This window comes from Manis javanica, chromosome 11 (assembly GCF_040802235.1).
Source record: "Manis javanica isolate MJ-LG chromosome 11, MJ_LKY, whole genome shotgun sequence".
Classification (NCBI taxonomy): Eukaryota; Metazoa; Chordata; class Mammalia; order Pholidota; family Manidae; genus Manis; species Manis javanica.
The window spans coordinates 8,084,162-8,107,210 of record NC_133166.1 but is presented as its reverse complement, the minus strand read 5'-3'; the positions used below and the strand labels follow the sequence as shown (position 1 = coordinate 8,107,210).

Genomic DNA, 23,049 nt, shown 5'->3' with positions numbered 1-23,049 from the left:
CAACATTTCTAATGCACTACTTTTGACCAAAAGTGCTCTACAGAACTAAGCCCAAATGAGGTAGGAAGAATCTTGTACTGTGCCTTGCACTCTGCAGTTTCGAAATGTGGAAGGCTTCCCACCACCCCCATGCCCCCCACTAAGATCATACACCTTCCAAATGGAGCCTCTTGGAGCTCACTGAAAATTGGCCACTCTACAACATCTGGTGTCACTAATGTCAGCTATTTACCAAGAGTAATGAGTGTTGTTTGTGTAGGAAAAGTTGGAGAAAATGCCCTTGAAAAAAATATATTTCAACAAGCCTTGAGATCTCCTGCCTTAACCTTGAAGTGTAAAACTGTCACCTAGCTCTCATGTCCTCTGTTACTGCTTAAAATACTGAGCTTGGATGTGGGATTTTTCTGTCAGTTATAACACATTCCTTAACTAGTTTCACTTGACCCAGAAAAGCTGGCAGATTATCGAAATGACTGAAGAAGTTAAAACACCTCCACACTAAAGCTTAATAGCTACTGTTCCTTAATTATATGAGATATATGCTACTTGGCAATACTCAGATACATATATCTAATTTTTCCTAATCACCTATTGATTATAAAGTGGTGAATGTTTTCCTTACTTTTTTATTTTTTTTTAATGATTGTGGCTAATTTTACTCCTAAATAAAACTTTGGGTCTAGTTGGTAAACACTGGCCTGAACTTGTTACAACATTTGGTTCAATATTGTCTATGATTAAACTGGTGTTAAAAATAAAACTGAGAAATAGAGTGGATAAAGACCATTGAAAAAAAGAAGCAGTTTAAATAAAGAGGGTGAAATGAATGAACATTTGGGTCCACCTAAGATGAGCGGTGTCACTGTGTGAGGTGAGAGCTGAAACCATCTCTAGTTGGCTGTTCCCATTCCTCCATACAGCTTCTCTAGTTCCAGTCCTTTAAAAATTAAGATTAGTTGTTTATTTTGATTTAATTCAACAGCTCTCAGTATCTAAAGCACTTAGGGAGCTTAAAACAAAACAAAAACTAAACACAGCAACTGCATGGGCTCCATCCACTTAACTTCTGCTGGAAAATCACACTCAGGAAGTCCACTGTGAAGTCCAGGCGCCTGTATTTTCTAAAACCTTCTTAGGTAATTCTACTGTGCAGCCAGTACTGAGAATAACTGATTTAATATGGAAATTGTTTTAGTATCTATTTCACTTTATAAATGCACGTTGTATAATAAACACACCCCTAGTTTAAATGTTTTTGCCTGAATTAAACACTAAAATCAAGAGCTTGACTAGTGTGAGGTGAGAGACCCCCCACCCCCACCACTTCCAGACGTGGTGAGTTCATTACCTTCTGAATTAACTGGACTGACAGCCCTTTGGTACAAAGCCTCCATGTTTTTCTTTGGTTTCAGATCTTTTTCACTTGACACAAAAGTAGAGGTTTTAGAGATTCATAGCATTTATTAGTTCTGCATTAAGAGAGCATCAGTGGCGTGTAGCTAGTGCTAGCATTTGATTAAAAAGAAGCCTAGAAAGGTAGAATGATTTGTCTAAGGTCCAGTAGCTGACGACTAAAATCCAAAGCCTCTGGCTACAGGGCTATTTCCCCATAAATAATGAGCCATTTAGGCTCAGAAGAGATCAAATAAGCCACTAATTTATTGACGTAACATTTGACTCACATTCACTTGACTTCCTTAAAATTCGGTTTTACAGATAACTGGGGAAGGTATTATGATGCAGTCCTTCTCTTTCACGTTATGATGAAAATATTCCATTAGACTTTTACTGATCCACACCCCTTACTCAGGTAGAACTGACCCTCACCCCTTTGTGCTATCATTACACTTGGTACAGATTTATATCGTGGCACCTATAACTCTTCAGTACAGGTAGCTGTTTTCAAATCTCTCTTTGTAGACCTGTCTTTGTTAGCTGCTCCAAGGTAGAGATCATTTCTAATTTATTTTTATATCCACAGAGTTCAGGACCATAATATATACATGGAATGAGCTTTATAAATGAATGCTGAATTGAACAACATTAAATTTCATAGACATGCTTGCTCTAATGCTCTAATACATTAAAAATTGAACTCTGCATGGCTGGATTTCTAGAACCTTAGACTGTACTTCTTTGCAGCACTGAATCCCCAAGGCCAAGGAGACAACAATGCAAAATGAACAGCAACTAAATTCAAAGTCTAGAATAAAACATTCTGTATAGTTCTCCCTGGGATTCCATATGTATGTGTGTACATGCATGCAAAAAAGAGAGCATTCAATAGAGAAGATCAAACAAGTTACAACATATCTGAATATTGAGATTAATAATATTCACTGATAGGGTTTTCTATGAAATAATTAAAATCAGATATTTAGTTAATGTTAGGATTCTTAGAAAACTGTTTTTCTTATATTCAGAATTCATGACTTTTTTTGGTATGGTTTTTCATTTATTTGCTTACTGCCAAGAGCTTCTATAAAGTACAAGCATGTTTATCATCAGTTAGGACAGTCCATTATTTTTGGAGATGGGGGTGTGCTTAATACAAATATCTATGCTCAACACAATTAGATCCAAAGTTAGACAAGCAGCAGGTAGACTAGCCAGAAAAAGGAAAGGTAGGTGAGGGGTAGCTGTCATAATGAATCAAAGAGGAAATAAGTTTTTCCAAGATGATAGACGGGAGTGAAATGTGGCAAGGGAATTCACTCATGAGGTGAGAAGCCCATCACATGGAAGTAAATAGTGGGAAGAAAAAAAGTCACATTCAGCAGAGAGGCAGGGGTTTAGGTAACCATGGCAACAGCTCAGTGCAATAACAGATTCCCTTTTTTCTTTATGAAAAAGATTCTGTGGAATGTCATCTGGGTTTTATTTTTCCAGATAAGCCTCTAATGCCATAATAGAACCTTTGCTCCTGAAAGCTTTTAATAACTAATAGTTAAATGCAATTTCTTTAAATTTATGAGAGCACTATCTTCTCCATTAATACACCTGTTTCTTCTTTCCAACTCCCTTTTGTCATTTGACTTGGGATGCTTGATTTTTCACCCCCCATCACACATTATAAATCACCTGTGTTGAAATAGAAAAGGACAAATTCCTCATCTGAAGACCTCTGCCCCTTACCAGATTCCAGCTCGGCCACTTATGAAATGCTATTGAACAGGTTATGCAGCATCATTGACCCTTGTTTTTTCTCACCAGAGAAAATGGTGTGCAATTATCATATGTGCTTGTTTTCTGTGTTAATGAAAATACTAAATGGAATCGAAAGCAGAATGCAGTTTAAGGGTATAACCTTTTGAGTCATGTAAACATGAATTTCAGTGGACTTATGTAACTTATTCAGCTACAAGACCTGAAAGTTAATTATTCTGAGAACTTTTTAAAATTAGAACAATATTATCTTAAAGCATTATTGTGAAAGGCTTCAATGAAGTCTGTTAATGTAAAATGACTAGTTTTAATATCTGACATATTCTTTCAGTTCCACGTGTAGAAATTTTTATTATATCTTTATATGATACATCACTATTAGTTATTTAAATAATAAAAACTCAACCAGTGTTAGAGAGCTAGGGCTATAAACTATCTGGTTAACTGTCCAATGGTCTCATATTCAATAATAACATAATAGCTGTCATTATTATGCACTCTATATATGGCACTATGTACTAAGTTCCTTACATATGTTAAATTATTTGCTCCTGCATAAAAAGTTGTTACAATCCACATTTACAGATGAAAAATCTTAATACTTAGGGAGCTTAAGTAATCTGCCCAAGGTCGTAGCTAATAAAGAGTCAATGTTGGAGAGCATGTCTGACTGCAATGCCCATGATCATCACCATAATGCTAACAATTTCTTCTACCCAGCCTCTCCTTCTGCATCAAATATAAAGGTGATGACTTTCGATTAAGTTTTTCAAATTGGTTCTGGAACTGGGCTAAATTTCCTTCTTGTTTCCTACTAATACATCCAATCACCTAAATACTTAGTCACTTGGCAGTTGGCATTTCAGCAAAAATTGTGCCATTCAAACCTCTCTAATTTAAACAAGTGTGCCTTAGGAGTCTTTTAGGCAGTGAGGATCTTTTGAAAATACCCTGAGATGGTTTATTATTTAAACAGGAATGAAAATGATTCATCTATGTGCCTGCCATGATGTCCATGTAATCAATATTGTAAAGGAATATCCAATGTATGACATTCAATGCAAACGTTAGGTCAGCCTTAGTCAACCAGTCTTATGCCAGAGGCAGTAATAAACATAGTGGATTTACCTCTGGAATCAGGAGTAATGTGTATTAATGCTCTAGCTCTGAGTCTAAATAAACATCACATGACCTTATCAAGTCACCTAACAGTTCTAGTTTTCAATTATGCACAGATAAAAGGATTGAGAGATGTAATGAAGTATAAGAAAACTAGAAGCAGACATTTGCTGAGCCAGGAACTGAGCTTTATATAAATAATACATTAACGTGCATATATAATATTTATTATTTAATATTATATGTAATATTATTTTGTATTACAGTTTAGGAAACTGAGACTCAGGAATTCTAAATAATATGCTCATTGATTTATTGCTAGTAAGTAGCTGACCCAAAATGGAAGCCCACATCTACCTGGATTTGGAATCCAATTCTTTTCCAACACACAATGCTTTAATTAGTTAGTGATACCTTAGTGACCAATAATTAAAAACATCCCTAGGATCACTGGAAGATGGTGGTGTGAGTAGTTCAGAGGAAATCTCCTCACCAAAACATACATATTTATGAAAATACAGTAAATACAACTATTCCTAAAAGAGACACCAGTGGATGCAGTACAACAAACAGGATACATATGTGAGAACTCAACATCACATGAAGGGGGTAAGATACAAGCCGCAGCCAGGCGGGACCCGAACGCTCCACCACCCCAGAACCCGGCGGGAAGAAAGGAGTCAGAACAGGGAGGGAGTGAAAGCCCAGGACTGCTAAACAACCAGCTCTAGAAATCTGCACCTGGAACGCAGACACAGGTGCACAGGGTGCTGGATATTAGAGAAACAGAAAAGCAAAACCTGTGGGCAGGTCCCCGCAACTGGTGCCCCTGAGACAAAAGAAAACCAAGAGCTTTCTGCAAGTCTTAAAGAGACAGGGACCCCATAGCTGGATGAAATCGTCCCAGCACACTTAGCCAGCAGCTTGGAATCCCGGGGAACCTTAGGAACCCTAAACCACGGGGAGGAAGTGCAGCTCTGAAGCCCCTCACTGCACTAAGCAGCCTGCCACTCATTCCTCCAACCGGCACAGACCATGAAACACTAGCCCAGTAGTAGGAGAGGGGCAGCGCGTGCTGGGGGTGGCAGCGCTGGAAGGGACCAGGAGCAGATTGCGTGCTCCAATGGCGCCAGAAGGGACCGAACAGCCCGGGTGTGGCTCACATGCACTGGATGCAGTGGAGCCAGACGAGCCCAGTAGAGGTCTGCATGGGAGAGTGCCACGTGCACCTGCAGCAGAGCCAGAGGGAGCAGGTGTGCCCCCAGCAGCTGACCGGAATCCCAGCCCAAAGCACAGCCACCCGGACCAGATCCAAAGAACGCTGCTGGCACACAGCTGCCTGGCAGGGGTACTGCTATCATGGAGGAGTGTGCCTGGCATGCCTACAACTATCTGCAGGATTCTGCGCTGCTCTGACAGAAACGCTGCCCACAGCAGCTAAGGGGATTAACCCAGTGGCTGCTCCAGGAGTGCAGGAACCATCTCAGGCAGCGAAGAAGGGCAAGGCATCCAGCAAGCAGGAAAGGACTTTCTTCTCCCAGCTGACACACCAGCAACCTGCCTACAGCCACCACTATCACCATGAAAAGGCAAAAAAATTTAGTCCAGTACAACATAGTTCAGACAACACCTGAGAGGATCTGCAGAGATGGACTTAACCAGTCTCCCTGAAAAAGAATTCAAAATAAAAATTATAAACATGCTAACAGAGATGCAGAGAAATATGCAAGAGCTAAGGGATGAAGTCCGGAGGGAGACTACAGACATCTGGAGGGAGATTACAGAAGTGAAACAAACTCTGGAAGGATTTATAACCATAATGGATAAGATGCAAGGGGCCATTGATGGAATAGAAACCAGAGAACACATAGAAGCAGATGCAGAGAGAGATAAAAGGATCTCCAGGAACAAAACAATACTAAGAGAACTATGTGACCAATCCAAAAGGAACAATATCCGTATTATAGGGGTACCAGAAGAAGAAGAGAGAGGAAAAGGGATAGAAAGTCTCTTTGAAGAAATAATTGCTGAAAACTTCCCCAAACTGGGGGAGGAAATAATTGAACAGACCACGGAAATACATAGAACCCCCAACAGAAAGGATACAAGGAGGACAACAACAAGACACATAATAATTAAAATGGCAAGGATCAAGGACAAGGAAAGAGTTTTAAAGACAGCTAGAGAGAAAAAGGTCCCCTATAAAGGAAAACCCATCAGGCTAATATCAGACTTCTCGACAGAAACCCTACAGGCCAGAAGAGAATGGCATGATATATTTAATGCAATGAAACAGAAGGGCCTTGAACCAAGGATACTGTATCCAGCACGGCTATCATTTAAATATGATGGCGGGATTAAACAATTCCCAGATAAGCAAAAGCTGAGGGAATTTGCTTCCCACAAACCACCTCTACAGGGCATCTTACAGGGACTGCTCTAGATGGGAGCACTCCTAAAAAGAGCACAGAACAAAACACCCAACATATGAAGAATGGAGGAGGAGGAATAAGAAGGGAGAGAAGAAAGAATCTCCAGACAGTGTATATAACAGCTCAATAAGTGAGGTAAGTTAGGCAGTAAGATACTAAAGAGGCTAACCTTGAACCTTTGGTGAGCATGAATCTAAAGCCTGCAGTGGCAATAAGTACATATCTCTCAATAGTCACCCTAAATGTAAATGGACTAAATGCACCAATCAAAAGACACAGAGGAATAGAATGGATACAAAAGCAAGACCCATCTATATGCTGCTTACAAGAGACTCACCTCAAACCCAAAGACATGCACAGACTAAAAGTCAAGGCATGGAAAAACATATTTCAGGCAAGAATATTACAGTGAGAAGAAAGCAGGGGTTGCAGTACTCATATCAGGCAAAATAGACTTCAAAACAAAGAAAGTAACGAGATAAAGAAGGACACTACATAATGATAAAGGGCTCAGTCCAACAAGAGGATATAACCATTCTAAATATATATGGACCCAACACAGGAGCACCAGCATATGTGAAACAAATACTAACAGAACTAAAGAGGGAAATAGACTGCAATGCATTCATTTTAGGAGATTTCAACACACCACTCACCCCAAAGGATAGATCCACCAGGCAGAAAATAAGTATGGACACACAGGCACTGAACAACACACTAGAACAGATGGACCTAATAGACATCTATGGAACTCTACATCCAAAAGCAACAGGATATACATTCTTCTCAAGTGCACATGGAACATTCTCCACAATAGACCACATACTAGCTCACAAAAAGAGCCTCAGTAAATTCCAAAATATTGAAATTCTACCAACCAATTTTTCAGACCACAAAGGTATAAAACCAGAAATAAATTCTACAAAGAAAACAAAAAGGCTCACAAACACATGGAGACTTAACAACATGCTTCTAAATAATCAATGGATCAATGAACAAATCAAAATAGAGATCAAGGAATATATAGAAACAAATGATAACAACAACAGAAAGCCCCAACTTCTCTTGAGACACAGCGAAAGCAGTCTTAAGAGGAAAGTATATAGCAATCCAGGCACACTTGAAGAAGGAAGAACAATCCCAAATGAATAGTCTAACATCACAATTATCAAAACTGGAAAAAGAAGAACAAATGAGGCCTAAAGTCAGCAGAAGGAGGGACATAATAAAGATCAGAGAAGAAATAAACAAAATTGAGAAGAATAAAACAATAGCAAAAATCAACAAAACCAAGAGCTGGTTCTTTGAGAAAATAAACAAAATAGATAAACCTCTAGCCAAACTTATTAAGAGAAAAAGAGAATCAACACAAATCAACAGAATCAGAAATGAGAACGGAATAATCACAACAGACTCCACAGAAATACAACGAATTATTAAAGACTACTATGAAAACCTATATGCTAACAAGCTGGAAAACCTAGAAGAAATGGACAACTTCCTAGAAAAATACAACCTCCCAAGACTGACCAAGGAAGAAACACAAAAGTTAAACAAACCAATTACAAGCAAAGAAATTGAAACAGTAATCAAAACACTACCCAAGAACAAAACCCCGGGGCCAGACGGATTTACCTCGGAATTTTATCAGACACACAGAGAAGACATAATACCCATTCTCCTTAAAGTTTTCCAAAAAATAGAAGAGGAGGGAATACTCCCAAATTCATTCTATGAGGCCAACATCACCCTAATACCAAAACCAGGCAAAGACCCCACCAAAAAAGAAAATTACAGACCAATATCCCTGATAAATGTAGATGCAAAAATACTCAATAAAATATTAGCAAACAGAATTCAACAGCATATCAAAAGGATCATACACCATGACCAAGTGGGATTCATCCCAGGGATGCAAGGATGGTACAACATTCGAAAATCCATCAACATCATCCACCACATCAACAAAAAGAAAGACAAAAACCACATGATCATCTCCATAGATGTTGAAAAAGCATTTGACAAAATTCAACATCCATTCATGATAAAAACTCTCAGCAAAATGGGTATAGAGGGCAAGTACCTCAACATAATAAAGGCCATATACGATAAACCCACAGCCAACATTATTCTGAACAGTGAGAAGCTGAAAGCATTTCCTCTGAGATTGGGAACAAGACAGGGATGCCCACTCTCCCCACTGTTATTTAACATAGTACTGGAGGTCCTAGCCATGGCAATCAGACAAAACAAAGAAATACAAGGAATCCAGATAGGTAAAGAAGAAGTTAAACTGTCACTATTTGCAGATGATATGATATTGTACATAAAAAACCCTAAAGATTCCACTCCAAAACTACTAGAACTGATATCGGAATACAGCAAAGTTGCAAGATACAAAATTAACACACAGAAATCTGTACCTTTCCTATACACTAACAATGAACCAATAGAAAGAGAAATCAGGAAAACAATTCCATTCACAATTGCATCAAAAAGAATAAAATACCTAGGAATAAACCTAACCAAAGAAGTGAAAGACCTATACCCTGAAAACTACAAGTCACTCTTAAGAGAAATTAAAGGGGACACTAACAAATGGAAACTCATCCCATGCTCATGGCTAGGAAGAATTAATATCATCAAAATGGCCATCCTGCCCAAAGCAATATACAGATTTGATGCAATCCCTCTCAAATTACCAGCAACATTCTTCAATGAACTGGAACAAATAATTCAAAAATTCATATGGAAACACCAAATACCCCGAATAGCCAAAGCAATCCTGAAAAAGAGAATAAAGTAGGGGGGATCTCACTCCCCAACTTCAAGCTCTACTACAAAGCCATAGTGATCAAGACAATTTGGTACTGGCACAAGAACAGAGCCACAGACCAGTGGAACAGATTAGAGACTCCAGACATTAGCCCAAACATATATGGTCAATTAATATTTGATAAAGGAGCCATGGACATACAATGGCAAAATGACAGTCTCTTCAACAGATGGTGCTGGCAAAACTGGACAGCTACATGTAGGAGAATGAAACTGGACCATTGTCTCACCCCATCAAAATGGGTCAAAGACCTGAATGTAAGTCATGAAACCATAAAACTCTTAGAAAAAAACATAGGCAAAAACCTCTTAGACATAAACATGAGTGACCTCTTCTTGAACATATCTCCCCGGGCAAGGAAAACAACAGCAAAATTGAACAAGTGGGACTATATTAAGCTGAAAAGCTTCTGTACAGCAAAAGACACCATCAATAGAACAAAAAGGAACCCTACAGTATGGGAGAATATATTTGTAAATGACAGATCCGATAAAGGCTTGACATCCAAAATATATAAAGAGCTCACACACCTCAACAAACAAAAAACAAATAATCCAATTAAAAAATGGGCAGAGGATCTGAACAGACAGTTCTCCAAAAAAGAAATACAGATGGCCAACAGACACATGAAAAGATGCTCCACAGTGCTAATTATCAGAGAAATGCAAATTAAAACTACAATGAGATATCACCTCACACCAGTAAGGAGGGCTGCCATCCAAAAGACAAACAAGAACAAATGTTGGCGAGGCTGTGGAGAAAGAGGAACCCTCCTACACTGCTGGTGGGAATGTAAATTAGTTCAACCATTGTGGAAAGCAGTATGGAGGTCCATCAAAATGCTCAAAACAGACCTACCATTTGACCCAGGAATTCCACTCCTAGGAATTTACCCTAAGAACGCAGCAATCAAGTTTGAGAAAGACAGATGCAACCCTATGTTTATTGTAGCACTATTTACAATAGCCAAGAATTGGAAGCAACCTAAATGTCCATCGGTAGATGAATGGATAAAGAAGATGTGGTACATATACACAATGGAATACTACTCAGCCATAAGCAGAGGGAAAATCCCACTATTTGCAGCAACATGGATGGAGCTGGAGGGTATTATGCTCAGTGAAATAAGCCAAGCAGAGAAAGAGAAATACCAAATGATTTCACTCATCTGAGGAGTATAAGAACAAAGGAAAAACTGAAGGAACAAAACAGCAGCGGAATTACAGAACCCAAAAATGGACTAATGGGTACCAAAGGGAAAGGGACTGGAGAGGATGGGTGGGCAAGGAGGGATAAGGGGGGTGGGGAAGAAGAAAGGGGGTATTAAGATTAGCATGCATAGGGGGGGAGGGAGAAAGGGGAGGGCTGTACCACACGGAGAAGACAAGTAGTGATTCTACAACATTTTGCTATGCTGATGGACAGTGTCTGTAATGTGGTTTATAGGGGGGACCTAGTATAGGGGAGAGCCTAGTAAACATAATATTCTTCATGTAAGTGTAGATTAAAGATTTTTAAAAAAAGAAAGAAAGAAAGAAAGAAAAGGAGTATTACTCCTTGATAGGATAAAACTAATGGTAAATCAAAGATTAACACATGCTTTAAATATCCTTAATTTTGATCACTTAAAGGGTGTCAGATGATTGGCTATGGAGGTACACTTTTCTGATAATATTCCTTTCTCTTAATAAAAAATAAAAAAAAAAGCAGTTCCTATGTGGTGACCTCCAATGAGTTCTACAAAATGGTATAAAGGGCATATCAAAGTGTGGACAAAGGGTCTGTTTTTTTTTATACAGAAGATCAAAGCCTAATTTGGCTACCCAGAAAATGAACTAAGATATGATATGAAGAAGAACTTCCAATATCAGCACTCTCTGGAAGACTCATACCAGAAGATCATCATCAAAAAACCTCAACAAAGATCCAGGCGATGCTGCAGTTGTAGCTGCATCCATCCCACCATTTCCTGGACTTGCCATTGGAATGAAGAAGGAGATATCTAAGCTGGCCTGTGCCTACAGTAAAACAACAAATTTGACTGGATCTATACTGTCGGAACTCAACCAAGAATTAGGAGAAGTGCAAGTTGTAGTGCTCCAAAATCTTACGACTACAGACTATCTACGGTTAAAAGATCATATGGGATGTGAACAGTTCCCAGAAATGGGTTGCTTTAATTTGTCTGATTTCTCTCCGACTGTTCAAGTACAGTTGGACAATATTCATCATATCACAGACAAATTTTCACAAATGCCTAGGGTGCCTAACTGGTTTTCTTGGCTTCACTGGAGATGGCTGGTAATTATAGATCTGCTTTGTTTATGTCACCGTATTCCTATTATGTTAATATGTGTGTGCAAATTAGTTAGTAGTTTAAAACCTATACATACTTAAGGTACTCTACAAGAAGATATGTCAAAGAAATAATCAATCCTCCCATGTTTTCTTCCATCTGCTACCTCTATAGCTTTTCTTCTTCCTTCCTAATTACAACCCTTAAATAGAATTCGTGCCTCATATCTTATTTACCGAGTATCATAATTCCTCCAAGTGGTAAAGATACCTCAAGACAAATGCTGGGCATAGAAACCACAGGGCATAAATCTGCAAAGAAGTAAAAAGCTAACCTTTTCAAACAATAAGGCTTCTCTCTCACTTACCAACTTTACATCTCCCTGTATGGCCCCAGAAGATGACTGGTTAGCCAGAGACGGGTAAGATTCCTCAAGGGAGGAACAACCTAAGACAGGTACAGTCGCAGGGGGGCCATCAGGTGAGAATTTGGGGATCAACAGTGGTGAGGCTTAGAACCTCACCCCCACTGTTTTGAGAGAAATCTTCTGCATCCGTGGATGTTTTATTGCCCTTGTCTAGCTCGGATTAACACATAGTCTACAGGCACACACCTGATCATCTACAATTACTCTCTTACAACACTAAACTATGTTTTCTACCTTTATCTTGCATCTACCTACCACTTCAGCATTTTATTAAAAATAAAAAAAATAATAATAATAAAGGGAGAAATGTGGGATCCACATATAAATCAAGTATAAAAATCAAACGAATATTCATATTTGACCTGATTGTTTATAGTTCATAATGCGTGATCAAAACCGAAAGTTTCTGTAATGACTGCCCTTGTACTGTTCACCATGTAAGAACTTATTCACTATGTAAGAATTCGTTCACCATGTAAGAACTTGTTCGTTATGCTGCAGAAGATTGGAGACTGATGAGAATTAGGCTTGAGATGGATTAATGATTGTGCATTGAGCATTGACTACCTTATACAGAATTTTATTGTTGTTAACAACCATTTGATCAATAAATATGAGAGATGCCCTCTCAAAAAATAAAAAAAAAAGACTAGAACTCTGTTCTAGATTTTAACTTTCATGGCTTATTCTGCAACCCCCAGACAGCTGCTTCCTTCAACAGTTTACTTTAAAATATTAATCTCCTGATTAGAAATCCAGATGTGGTGATCAGGAATTTATATCTCCCTGACTTTCCCCTTTGACTCAAAAGACGTGAGAACTCCTTTAACATAAAGGTGTTTTGTGCAGATCATCTGTACCCGACTGGACGAGTATAACAGTCGCCAGGCTTTGTGCAGCGGGGCTCCTGAGGGGCCATTACTGCGCAATCCCGGAGGCCACGACACAGCGAGGACCCCGAGGCTCCCCTCCTCAGCTGACGTGGAATTTTGCCTGAGTTTGACCCAGTATGAATCGGGTTCCATGGATAAAACTGCTAATTTCAGCTTTAGAAATACACTGGAAGGTAATTGCCTTTTATCTCTCACTTTAAATTCCTTTTTTCTCTTTCTGAATTTATGTTTACAACCTTTTCCAAAACCCTGGGTCCTGAAGGGTTGAGAATTCAGAATTTTCTGAATGACTGAAGGACATGTGATATATATATATATATAAAATATATGTTCAGCAAAGTCTGAGCAACAGTCCAACATATTAACAACTCTTCAGCATAACGTATGAATATGCCCACTATGTCAATGACTGAAGACAATACACAGCTCAATGTGAATAAGGTATACCCTTTCCCAGATTCACTTACTGTTTACATTTTATCTTGTTTTTTCTCTTTCTCTCTCTCTCTCCCAGTCTGTCATTTAAGGGTAAATTGCACAAATCGGAACCCTTTACTGTTGGAAATTTAAGTGTTTTCCCTTAGAATATTTCAGTGTTTCCCTTCAGTGTTTGGTCTAACAAAACAGCCGAACAGTTATCAACTTCTGTAAATTCTATATTGATATAATACTCTATTCTAATCTCATGTTAAAATTGCAGTTTTTTTCAATGGACCTAATAATATCCTTTAAAGCACTTTTTTTTCTCTCTGTAATAGGATCCAGGCTAGGGTCAGGGAGCATTTAGTTGTCTTGTGTCTTTAGCCTTCTTTAATCTGAAATAGTTCCACAGCCCTTTTTCTTTTTTTAATGAGATTGGTATTCTGAGGGATTACAGTTTCCCCATTTAAAAATAGAATATTCCTCATTTTGAGTTTGCCTGGCATTTCCTCCTCACTGGATCCAGATAATGGACTCCTAGTCATAGTTCTAATTTTACATCTAAGAGGGTATCTGGAGGCACACGGTGACCATTTGTCTGACATTGGTGATGTTAATTTGATCATATGCTCCAGATGTGGTACAGTTGCCCCACTATATAATTACCTTTTTTTCCCCTTTCCTGCTAATAAGTTGACTACATTGAGACACGTTTTAATGCTTTGCAAATATCCTGCTTTGCATCCCAGTTTTTTTCCTGCAGCTGCCATCCACTGGTGGTATAGTATACCTTTCTAAATTCAGCACTCCGTCTACATTTATTAGTCAGCATTCAAGATTCTACGTTAGCAAGAGCCCTCTAGTCTTCATATCTATCTAACTATCCATCTGTCTATTTATGGTGTGGAGTACAGACCTTCAATTGTTTCAATGGTATATGATTCATTAAGATGTATATTTATCTTAGTGCTCAAATGGTCCCCAGTGTCACCCATAAGCACACCTTGAGGCTGACTCCTATCTCTGTTTCATATCCCCATTATTTTTCAGAACTTTCACTCATTCTGATATAATAAAATATTCTAGAGATGTCTTGTACCTACACTGCCCAAGGCCTGGAGTCAGCCATCCTTCTTGGAGAGCACTGGTTCCTTTCAATGGGGAAGGATATTAGAGACAAAAATCTGGGAGCAAGTGTTGCTCCCCAGAGGGACACATTTTACCTCAAAAGTAAAGACAGGGTGGCTGTGGGATGTCTTAGCCTACAAGTGCTCCAGTGTGTATCAGTGCGAGCAGAGCTGGCCTGGGCCGCAGAGACAGCGGAGCCACTGCACACTGCTCTCTCAACAAATGCAGGCGCAGTTGCGCTCTCGCGTCTAATTGACCCTCACAGTTATTGCTTCCCCATTTTTATTTGGGGCTCTGTGAGAAATGCATAATACACCTCCCACAGAACAAAATCTCACAGCCAGTCCTGGAATGGAGGAGCTTTTGTGTTTTTGTCTCCTCGAGTTATTTATGTAACCTCAGCTGTCCTCTTAGGTTTAAATGCTGAAATAAATATTGAAGATGTGCAATTTGTGAGCTGCATAAAAGCTGCATGTTCTTGGATAAAGCAAAGAAAAAGAAGTATGCATCATAAAAAGTAGTCTTCTGATTAGGGTAAATAGTCGGTCCCCATGAGTATGGGCTGATTCAACGAAGAATCTTCTCATGTGCAAATCTCTGCCTGCCCATGTCATATGCTTCACAGTTTATGCTAACTGGTATATGTGTTACTGGGTGGGGCAGGGCTGAAAGTTCAGCGCACGTGGTTAAAGGCAATCAAACTGACTAGAATTTGACCCAAACTCTACTACTTTCTAGGTGTGCTACTTGGAGTAAGTTATTTTATTTCTGAGCCTCAGTTTCAGCATAAAATATGGATAGGAATAATGATTTATGGGGCTTACATAAGGATTATATATTTATATATGTAATAGTTCTATAAATATGAATTTTATATTTTTTATATAACTATATATTTATATAAGGAACTTAAAACATTTCTTCAATAAATGCCAGCTATTATTATGTGAAACTGGGATTCATTATTGACAACTTAGATATCAGTCATTTATTTTCCCGACAACTAGCTTAGAAACCAAGCAGGACTAAATCCTGACAAAATAGATTGTGATGGGCTAGAAGCAGTAGAAGACAGAGGGGAGAAGGATGGAAAAATAAATTCTTGAGATAGACCCAGAGATAGACAGCATCACTGGAGATAAATAGCTTTTCAGGAGGAATTCCCCAAAACAAGGAGACAAGAACAAAGGTAACTCTTGTTACCCAAAATGGAAGGGGGGGTGGGGACAAGGAGGAGCTCTGATTTGAAGGTGTAGTCCCAACCCTAAGCTCAGTGTGACTTAGCATCATGGATACTTACAGGAAGAGACTTCCCAATGTACTCAGTCTGACATCCCATACTATGCTGAGATACCCACTGTGATAGTATCCCAATGTGGCCATTTAAGAACAGGCACTACCTACCTCACATGGGAAAACAGTGCATTCCTTAGGTTGAGAAAAATTCCATTCATTTTAAAGAGCCCTCTAGGATCTTGGTACTGTGGATAATTACAGAAGTACAAAGACATATACAGATGACTGTTATACAGTTTCTGGCCTCAAGGAACTCACCATCTAATGAGGAGACACCACACGAACATGTTGAAGAGAGCAAACAATGATAGTCGTATAAAATGAGGTAGAATCCAGTGATAAATTAGAAATATTTCTTAAGAAGGTGGAAACAAATCTTGGGATATCAGTAATTTCTAACCAAGAAAAGAAGAGGAAAGGCATTTCAAGCAGAGGGAACAACATTTGCAGTGGAATAGAAGTGTGAAACTAAAATTAGTTACCAAAAATGAGAAGTTGTATATGCCTTGAATATTGTTTCCAGAGAGATATAACAAGAGGCATAAAGAGATTAAAATATGCCATGCCTGCTAGCCTGCGAGTGTTTCTCAGTCTTCTCTGGAGGAGAAAAAGGTTGTAGGTCCCTAAGATATGTCCACAGATCCCTAGGAAATTAAGACACTGAAGTTTGTTTTATGTAAATGTCTTTCATATCATCCCTGTAAAAGAGAGATGTTTGAAAACAAAGGGTTTTAAATTGTGATATAATGCTCATATCTTCAAGAATATGTCTACATACCTTGTTTTGTGAAACACTGTATAGACAATGAAAATCATGAGAGGTTTTTAAGCAAGAAATTGATATGATCATATTTATATTTTAGAAAGATAGTGTCCTTAGCAGACTATAGAAAGATTAGTCACAGAACTACAAGGGGGATGATGGATGGTGAGGGCTGCTTTAAGGTAAGAGAATGAGATGAACATGAGTTGGTTAGAGTATAGAAACTCTTGTATATTCTAGAGCATCTGACATTACTAGGTGATTAAATATGAGGCAGAAAGGAAAACAACACATTGGGGATGATTCTGAAATGTATGTCATTGATTTCTAATAATTGGTCCTTGTTTTGTCCTCTTAAGCTATACCCCATTAAAAAATCTAATTTATCTTCACAGCTCTCCTAAAAAAAAAAACTGCTGTTACAATTCTCTAGAACCTCTTTTTCCTGCAGCTCTTCAATCTTTTCTATTTACTGGGGATCTGTATATATGTTTTAAGTTATCTAGGACAGAAGCTGCTCTCAAGGAAGAATTAATACTTAGGTACTAGGTTCACAAAATATAACTCAAGCACAATTCCTATATAGAAATGCCTGTTAAATTAATCAGTGCCTTGTTTCTCAAAGCGTAAGGATGGCAAGACTAGAATATATTCATTTTATCTGGCTATTAGAAACTCAGTAGTCAGGATACAGCAATAGCCTGCTAAAAACTATGACTGTTTGAATATTAGGTGACATTTTCATTTTTGCAGAAACAAATTACTTTAGAACCAGTGATATTGTTCAGACAGCTGAGTGGTAGAAATTCAGTTATATTTCTTTCAGGGAAAAAAAGCCTTATAAACAGAATGTTTAAGGCTTGGGGGTATTATTGCTTGATCCTCAATAAACTTTGAGCAACAACTGTGATAATGACATAGCCTGAGCACTCTTTATACAAAAAAATGGGGTGGCTGTCCCATATAGTCATACATTTTTAAGTAACTCTCCTCTCCCTTTCCTCTTTTACTAGTTAGACCAGCATGTAGATTGTTCTTGCCAAAGGTGAGAAAGCAGTTTAGTTAAGCCATGTGCCATCTCTGCTATGAACTAAAAGGTTGCTGTTATTATGTACTGGCAAATACCATCTCAGGAAACTGCACAGCAGAGAGAAAAGGACAGAAGAAATTCTACATTGCTGCAGGGCTCCTTAATAGGAACTGGAACACTGATTTTGAGAGTATACAGTGCCCCCTATATTTGAGCATCAGTGCTAACATTATGAGCAATCTAACTTCTCATTTAAACTTTAGTAATTATATGTATTAGGCTATTGTGAGGATGTATACATACCCCACTCTTATATATACATAAGAAATGCTTTCCTTTTCTCCCACTCCTGTCTTGTCTGTAGTCTTCAACTGTCATTCCAACTTCCCTCATAACTTAACATAGGCTATTAGGCTTCACGACGTGTATTTACTCATGATAGACAGCTTTCATTTAAGTTTTCATCATTTGAATCCACTGCTGTGGAAAATGGCTGTTTGCTAAAGGACAATCTTATTTTCCATTAATTCCATTTAAGGTCCTAGAAGATGTTTAAGGAGCAAAATAATAATGTATCTCTTCTAAGAGTAGAGTTAGGCATTAGACATATGGGGATTTCACCCGCTTGGGACAAATCTCAGAGAAATGCCACCAATTAGTAATAAATACTACAAAGCAAAAGCAGAATTCTATTTTTATGCATTTATTCATTTAACAGATATGAGTTGAGAGACTTCAGGATACCAACGACAAATTAACTAGGTCCCCTATACATGTAGCACTGCTTTGTAATCTCCAATGATTGATTTTAAATATTTTGTCTATTTATAACTCTTAGAAAATATGGAGAACTCCAACAAGCTTTTGTTTACATAGGTTATGTTTACAGCCACTTAACACTTTTAAAACAGAGAAAACTTGAAAATATTTACTGATTCACTAAAAAAAAAAAAGTTAATCATTGCATGCTAGTATAAATACCATAAAGATATTTTTCAAAAATATAATAAGTAGCAAGGCACTGCTTTACATTTCTGCAAAAAGAAGGCATCTGGATTCTATGCCTGCTTCTTTCCTCAAGATGTTATGATAAGGTGTTTGGATGAGAAACTTGAACGAAGTCCAGCCTCACACAGATACAAAATTGGAATAAGAAGTATTTTTACAAATATTTTCTGATAATTAAAGTGTTTCTTCTACATCAAAACCTGGCAGTTGGTAATTTATTAGGTTTAGTTGCACTGTCAAATCTGAAACCATATAATGAACTTTTTGTATTTGTTATATTTAAATCCATTGATTTATCTTATATTGTGAATGGATATTTTTTCCATATTTATTTTGCAACATTAAGCATGGATCATTCAGTGCAAAATGCTGATTCAGTGAGATACACACATCTTTCAAGTGTTGAAATATTTTCTTATATAATATTAAAAAGTCACATTCATTAATGTTACCAGCAAGCTCATCAGAAACATATTTAAGTATTGAGAATCTGTCAAGCTTACAGTGATGGAATCAAATTTTTCAAATTCTGATTTTTGCTTGAAATCTCAAATGTTATCATTGGCAAAAAATATCATCAGTTTTAAGTGACATTGTTCACCTTCAAGAGTATGTCTGCCAAATGTGTAAATCTGAATAACCATAGTTTATTTCTCAACTATGCATTCAGGTAAAGATGGCATTCCATAAAAGCCATGGATATTTCAACTTAACACAAACCATGGCAAAACTACTTCTCCAATAGATAACCACCATACTTCAGAATGCAGCAGACATATTACATATGTATATCCTATTCTGGCTTCTCTAAGTTGCCAAAGCAGAACTTAGGTCTCTGATACACTCCCAGTCCTGCCTCTGTTATATGTTCTATCACTCTACTTTGTGTGGGTATCTTAGAAGAAATCCTTGTGTGAAAACAATGGACATTTTCGATTACTAAAAATACAGTCATATTTTAGATGTCCAAAAAATCACAGTCATTAAACTAACAAAAGTACCAGACTCCCACTTCTAGGAGAGTGGAGTAGATACACTCTTCCTTATTTCTGTAAGCATATTTAAAATCTGTGGACACTGTATATAAAAAACAAATAAAGAATAATACAAATGGTGATGCTAAGGCAGATTAGCTGTAGACCCTGGGACCCCCTGACATGGTGGTGAGTCCCTTTTGTTTTCTTTTCGCCTCATAACACCCAAGATTTGGAACTGAAGAAGCCAGAAACCTGTGAACAGCAAGAGGGGCAGACAAAAACCAACAAAAACCACAAAATCCTGTTCTTTCTAGCATAATAAAAATATGAAAGGGGCAGAAAACTTCTAGGCAATAACCACTATACTCCAAATACCAAAAAAATACCAAAAAACGCTGTGGCACAACCCCCACCCATGCCATTAAAGGCTGCTTGGGGTACCTGGATGTGCACCCTGACCAGATTGCAACAATGCACCCCAATGCCCTGCAGGCTGGTGTCAGAGAAGGCTGGTCAGAGACTTGCATCCCAGCAGGCAGGAAGGAACCACTTCACTACCTTACATGGCGTTAATAAGGAGAACAGCACCTCCACCCTACCCGGCAGTAAAAAAATGACTCTCTATGTGTTAGATTGGTGTCAGAGGAGTACTACCTAGTGATACTGAAGTCACCCAATCCATGGTGTTAGTGGAGGCCAAGAGAGGAGGAGCAATGTGTCATCTCCATGTCTCACAGCAAGACAGTCACAGGGGTCCATTAGGGAACTAGATCAGGTGGGGAACCTGGACTTCTATCCTACCTAGCCCTAATGAGGCAGTGTCTGTCTTCCCATACCTTGATGGAGATAAGTTAGAGAAATACAGCTAAAACAAGATTTAATAAGACCCAGAGTCTTATAAAGTAATACCCAAATATTCAGGTTTCAAACAAAAATCACTCATCATACAAGCAAATCTCATAGAGTGAACATCAATAGACAGTAGCACTGAAATGACAGAGAGGGACATTATATAATGATAAATGAGTCATTCTACCAAGAAGACATAGCGATCCTTAATATGTATGCACAATGGAGCTCTAAAATATATAAGCAAAAGCTGATGTAACTGAAAGGAAAAATAAACAAATCCACAATTACAGTTGAAGATTTCAGTAGCCCTTTCTCAGCAATGGTAGGACTTGACAGAAAATCTACAAGAATACAGAAGAACTCAATGACACCGTCAACCAAAAGGACATTTATAGAACATTTCACCCAACAACAAAAGAATAAACATTTTTATTGAGTGCCTGCAAATGTATTCTAATAGACCATATCCTAGACCATAAAATAAATCGTAGCAAATTTAAAAGAACTGAAATCATGCAGACTGTGTTCTCCTACCACAATGAATCAAACTAGAAATCGATAACATCAAGTTAAAAGGAAAATATCTTTCAAAAGAAAGAAAAAGAAAACCATAGATCAATAACCCTAAAGCATGCAATTGTAAAAATTCTTAATAAAATATTAACAAATAGAATTCAGCAGTATGTAAGGAGATTTCTACACTATGAACCAAGTAAGATTTATTCTAAAAATGCAAGGCTAGTTCAGGATGCAAGTGTCCTGTATCCTGATTCTTTCAATGGTAATATCCTAGCTGTAATACTGTAATATTATAATGTAATGTTGAGATTAATAGAATAATTATTGTCCCAGAGAATAAATAACTGCCCAATAACTGGTATACAAATCACCTGAATCTTCAGATTGTTTACAGAGAATTTCCTTAAGTATACGTCATAGTTCTAGCAAACCAAAAACTACCTGAATCTCTAATTTTGTGAATATCTCTAACATTTATTGATCTAAAGAATCATTCTTCTTAAAAGTCTTTCACTTGTTTTCATTTATACAAACAGCATTACCAGTTGCTTTGTATTTTACAGTCATATTTTGTGGAGGAATGAGTTTCCATATCAATTCATAATGGCAGCTGTTTACCTAGCTAGGTTACCCTAATGGAAGAACTGCAGATCTTTTAGTGAGGCAAGGCCGAGGAAATGACTAGGCTAGGTTATCAGTTTAAAAAAACCTAGCTCTTAATTTTAAGTCTTGAAGTTCAGTCAGATTCCTGGTTTGGCAAAACTAAAAAGATAAACAGTTTTATGTCATTGGCTTTAGGAAGCAGACATAAACAATTTTAAACAACCCACTGAAATAAGCAATCAATTTTTTTCCTTTAAAGAGTCTATATAGAGTAGGATAAATAGAAAAACTGATTATTAAACTAAAATATTCAGGAACTGTAGATGGTATATACCTTCTTAGAGCTTCAAAACACATCTTGGAATAAAGGATCCAAGAAGTTCTATAATACACAGAGCTGTTTTGATTTGTTTAACCCAAAGTATTTCCAACTAATCTGACAATAGAATCTATCACCACCATTGCATTGTGTCTTTTATTTCCCCAAACATTCTTTAAAAACCTTGTGTTCTATAAATTTCAAGAAACTTATTTAAGAAAAACTGGTTTAAAATTAGAATATTACATCTACAAATGCCAAGGGTTAACTCTAGACTCCATCATTTTAGAGCCAATCAGTTTCATGCCAAAGACTACTACTAATTTTTTTACAGGTAAGCTTAAGAGGATCAAAGTGATTTATTTATTTAGGCATAGATTTCAGTAGACATTCTTGGTAGAGATTTAGCTGAACCCAAGGGAAAATATGTGAGCTAGAGGCTTGTCTCCAACGCCAACTATGTGTTGAGATACCACTTTCCTGAAGATAAAATCCATCAAAAAAAAAACAATTCATTAAGGTTACTGTGTTATACAGATCTAGGATCAACCAAAGTTTATTGTTTTGTGCTCTAGAGAATGAAATTAGAAAATACAGTGTAAATGGTACTCCCAAGGGCTGTGCATTTGTACAATACTGTAAATCAACTCTCCCTTAAAAATTAGAACTTAAAAAAACAACTAATAGCTATCATTTGTTGAGAGACTGTAAATGTTAGGTATTTTAATGAATAATTTATGTACCTTTTGTCAACCTTATACTAAGTGATGAGTTTATTTATCATCTCCATTTTATAGGTAAAAACAAAATATGTCAGAAAGGCAGAGCTTTTCTGCTTATAGCCCATCGATTCTAAGTTGTAGAGCTGAAATCCAAAATCAATACTGAATTCTGAGGTTATAATCTCATTGGGAAATGTTTAGAAATGTGGTAAATATACTAACATCCTTGAAGAGAGATCACTTG

General features: G+C 37.5%; 1 protein-coding gene across 1 annotated transcript in view; it reads left to right on the top strand.

Moving 5' to 3' along the window:
• Window positions 1–23,049, top strand: part of TYR (tyrosinase) — a 95,801-nt gene that overhangs the window by 1,971 nt on the left and 70,781 nt on the right. Inside the window, exon 2 of the mRNA XM_073215662.1 lies at window positions 13,125–13,341. Coding sequence (XP_073071763.1) covers window positions 13,125–13,341 — 217 coding nt within the window. The remainder of the gene's footprint in view (window positions 1–13,124; window positions 13,342–23,049) is intronic.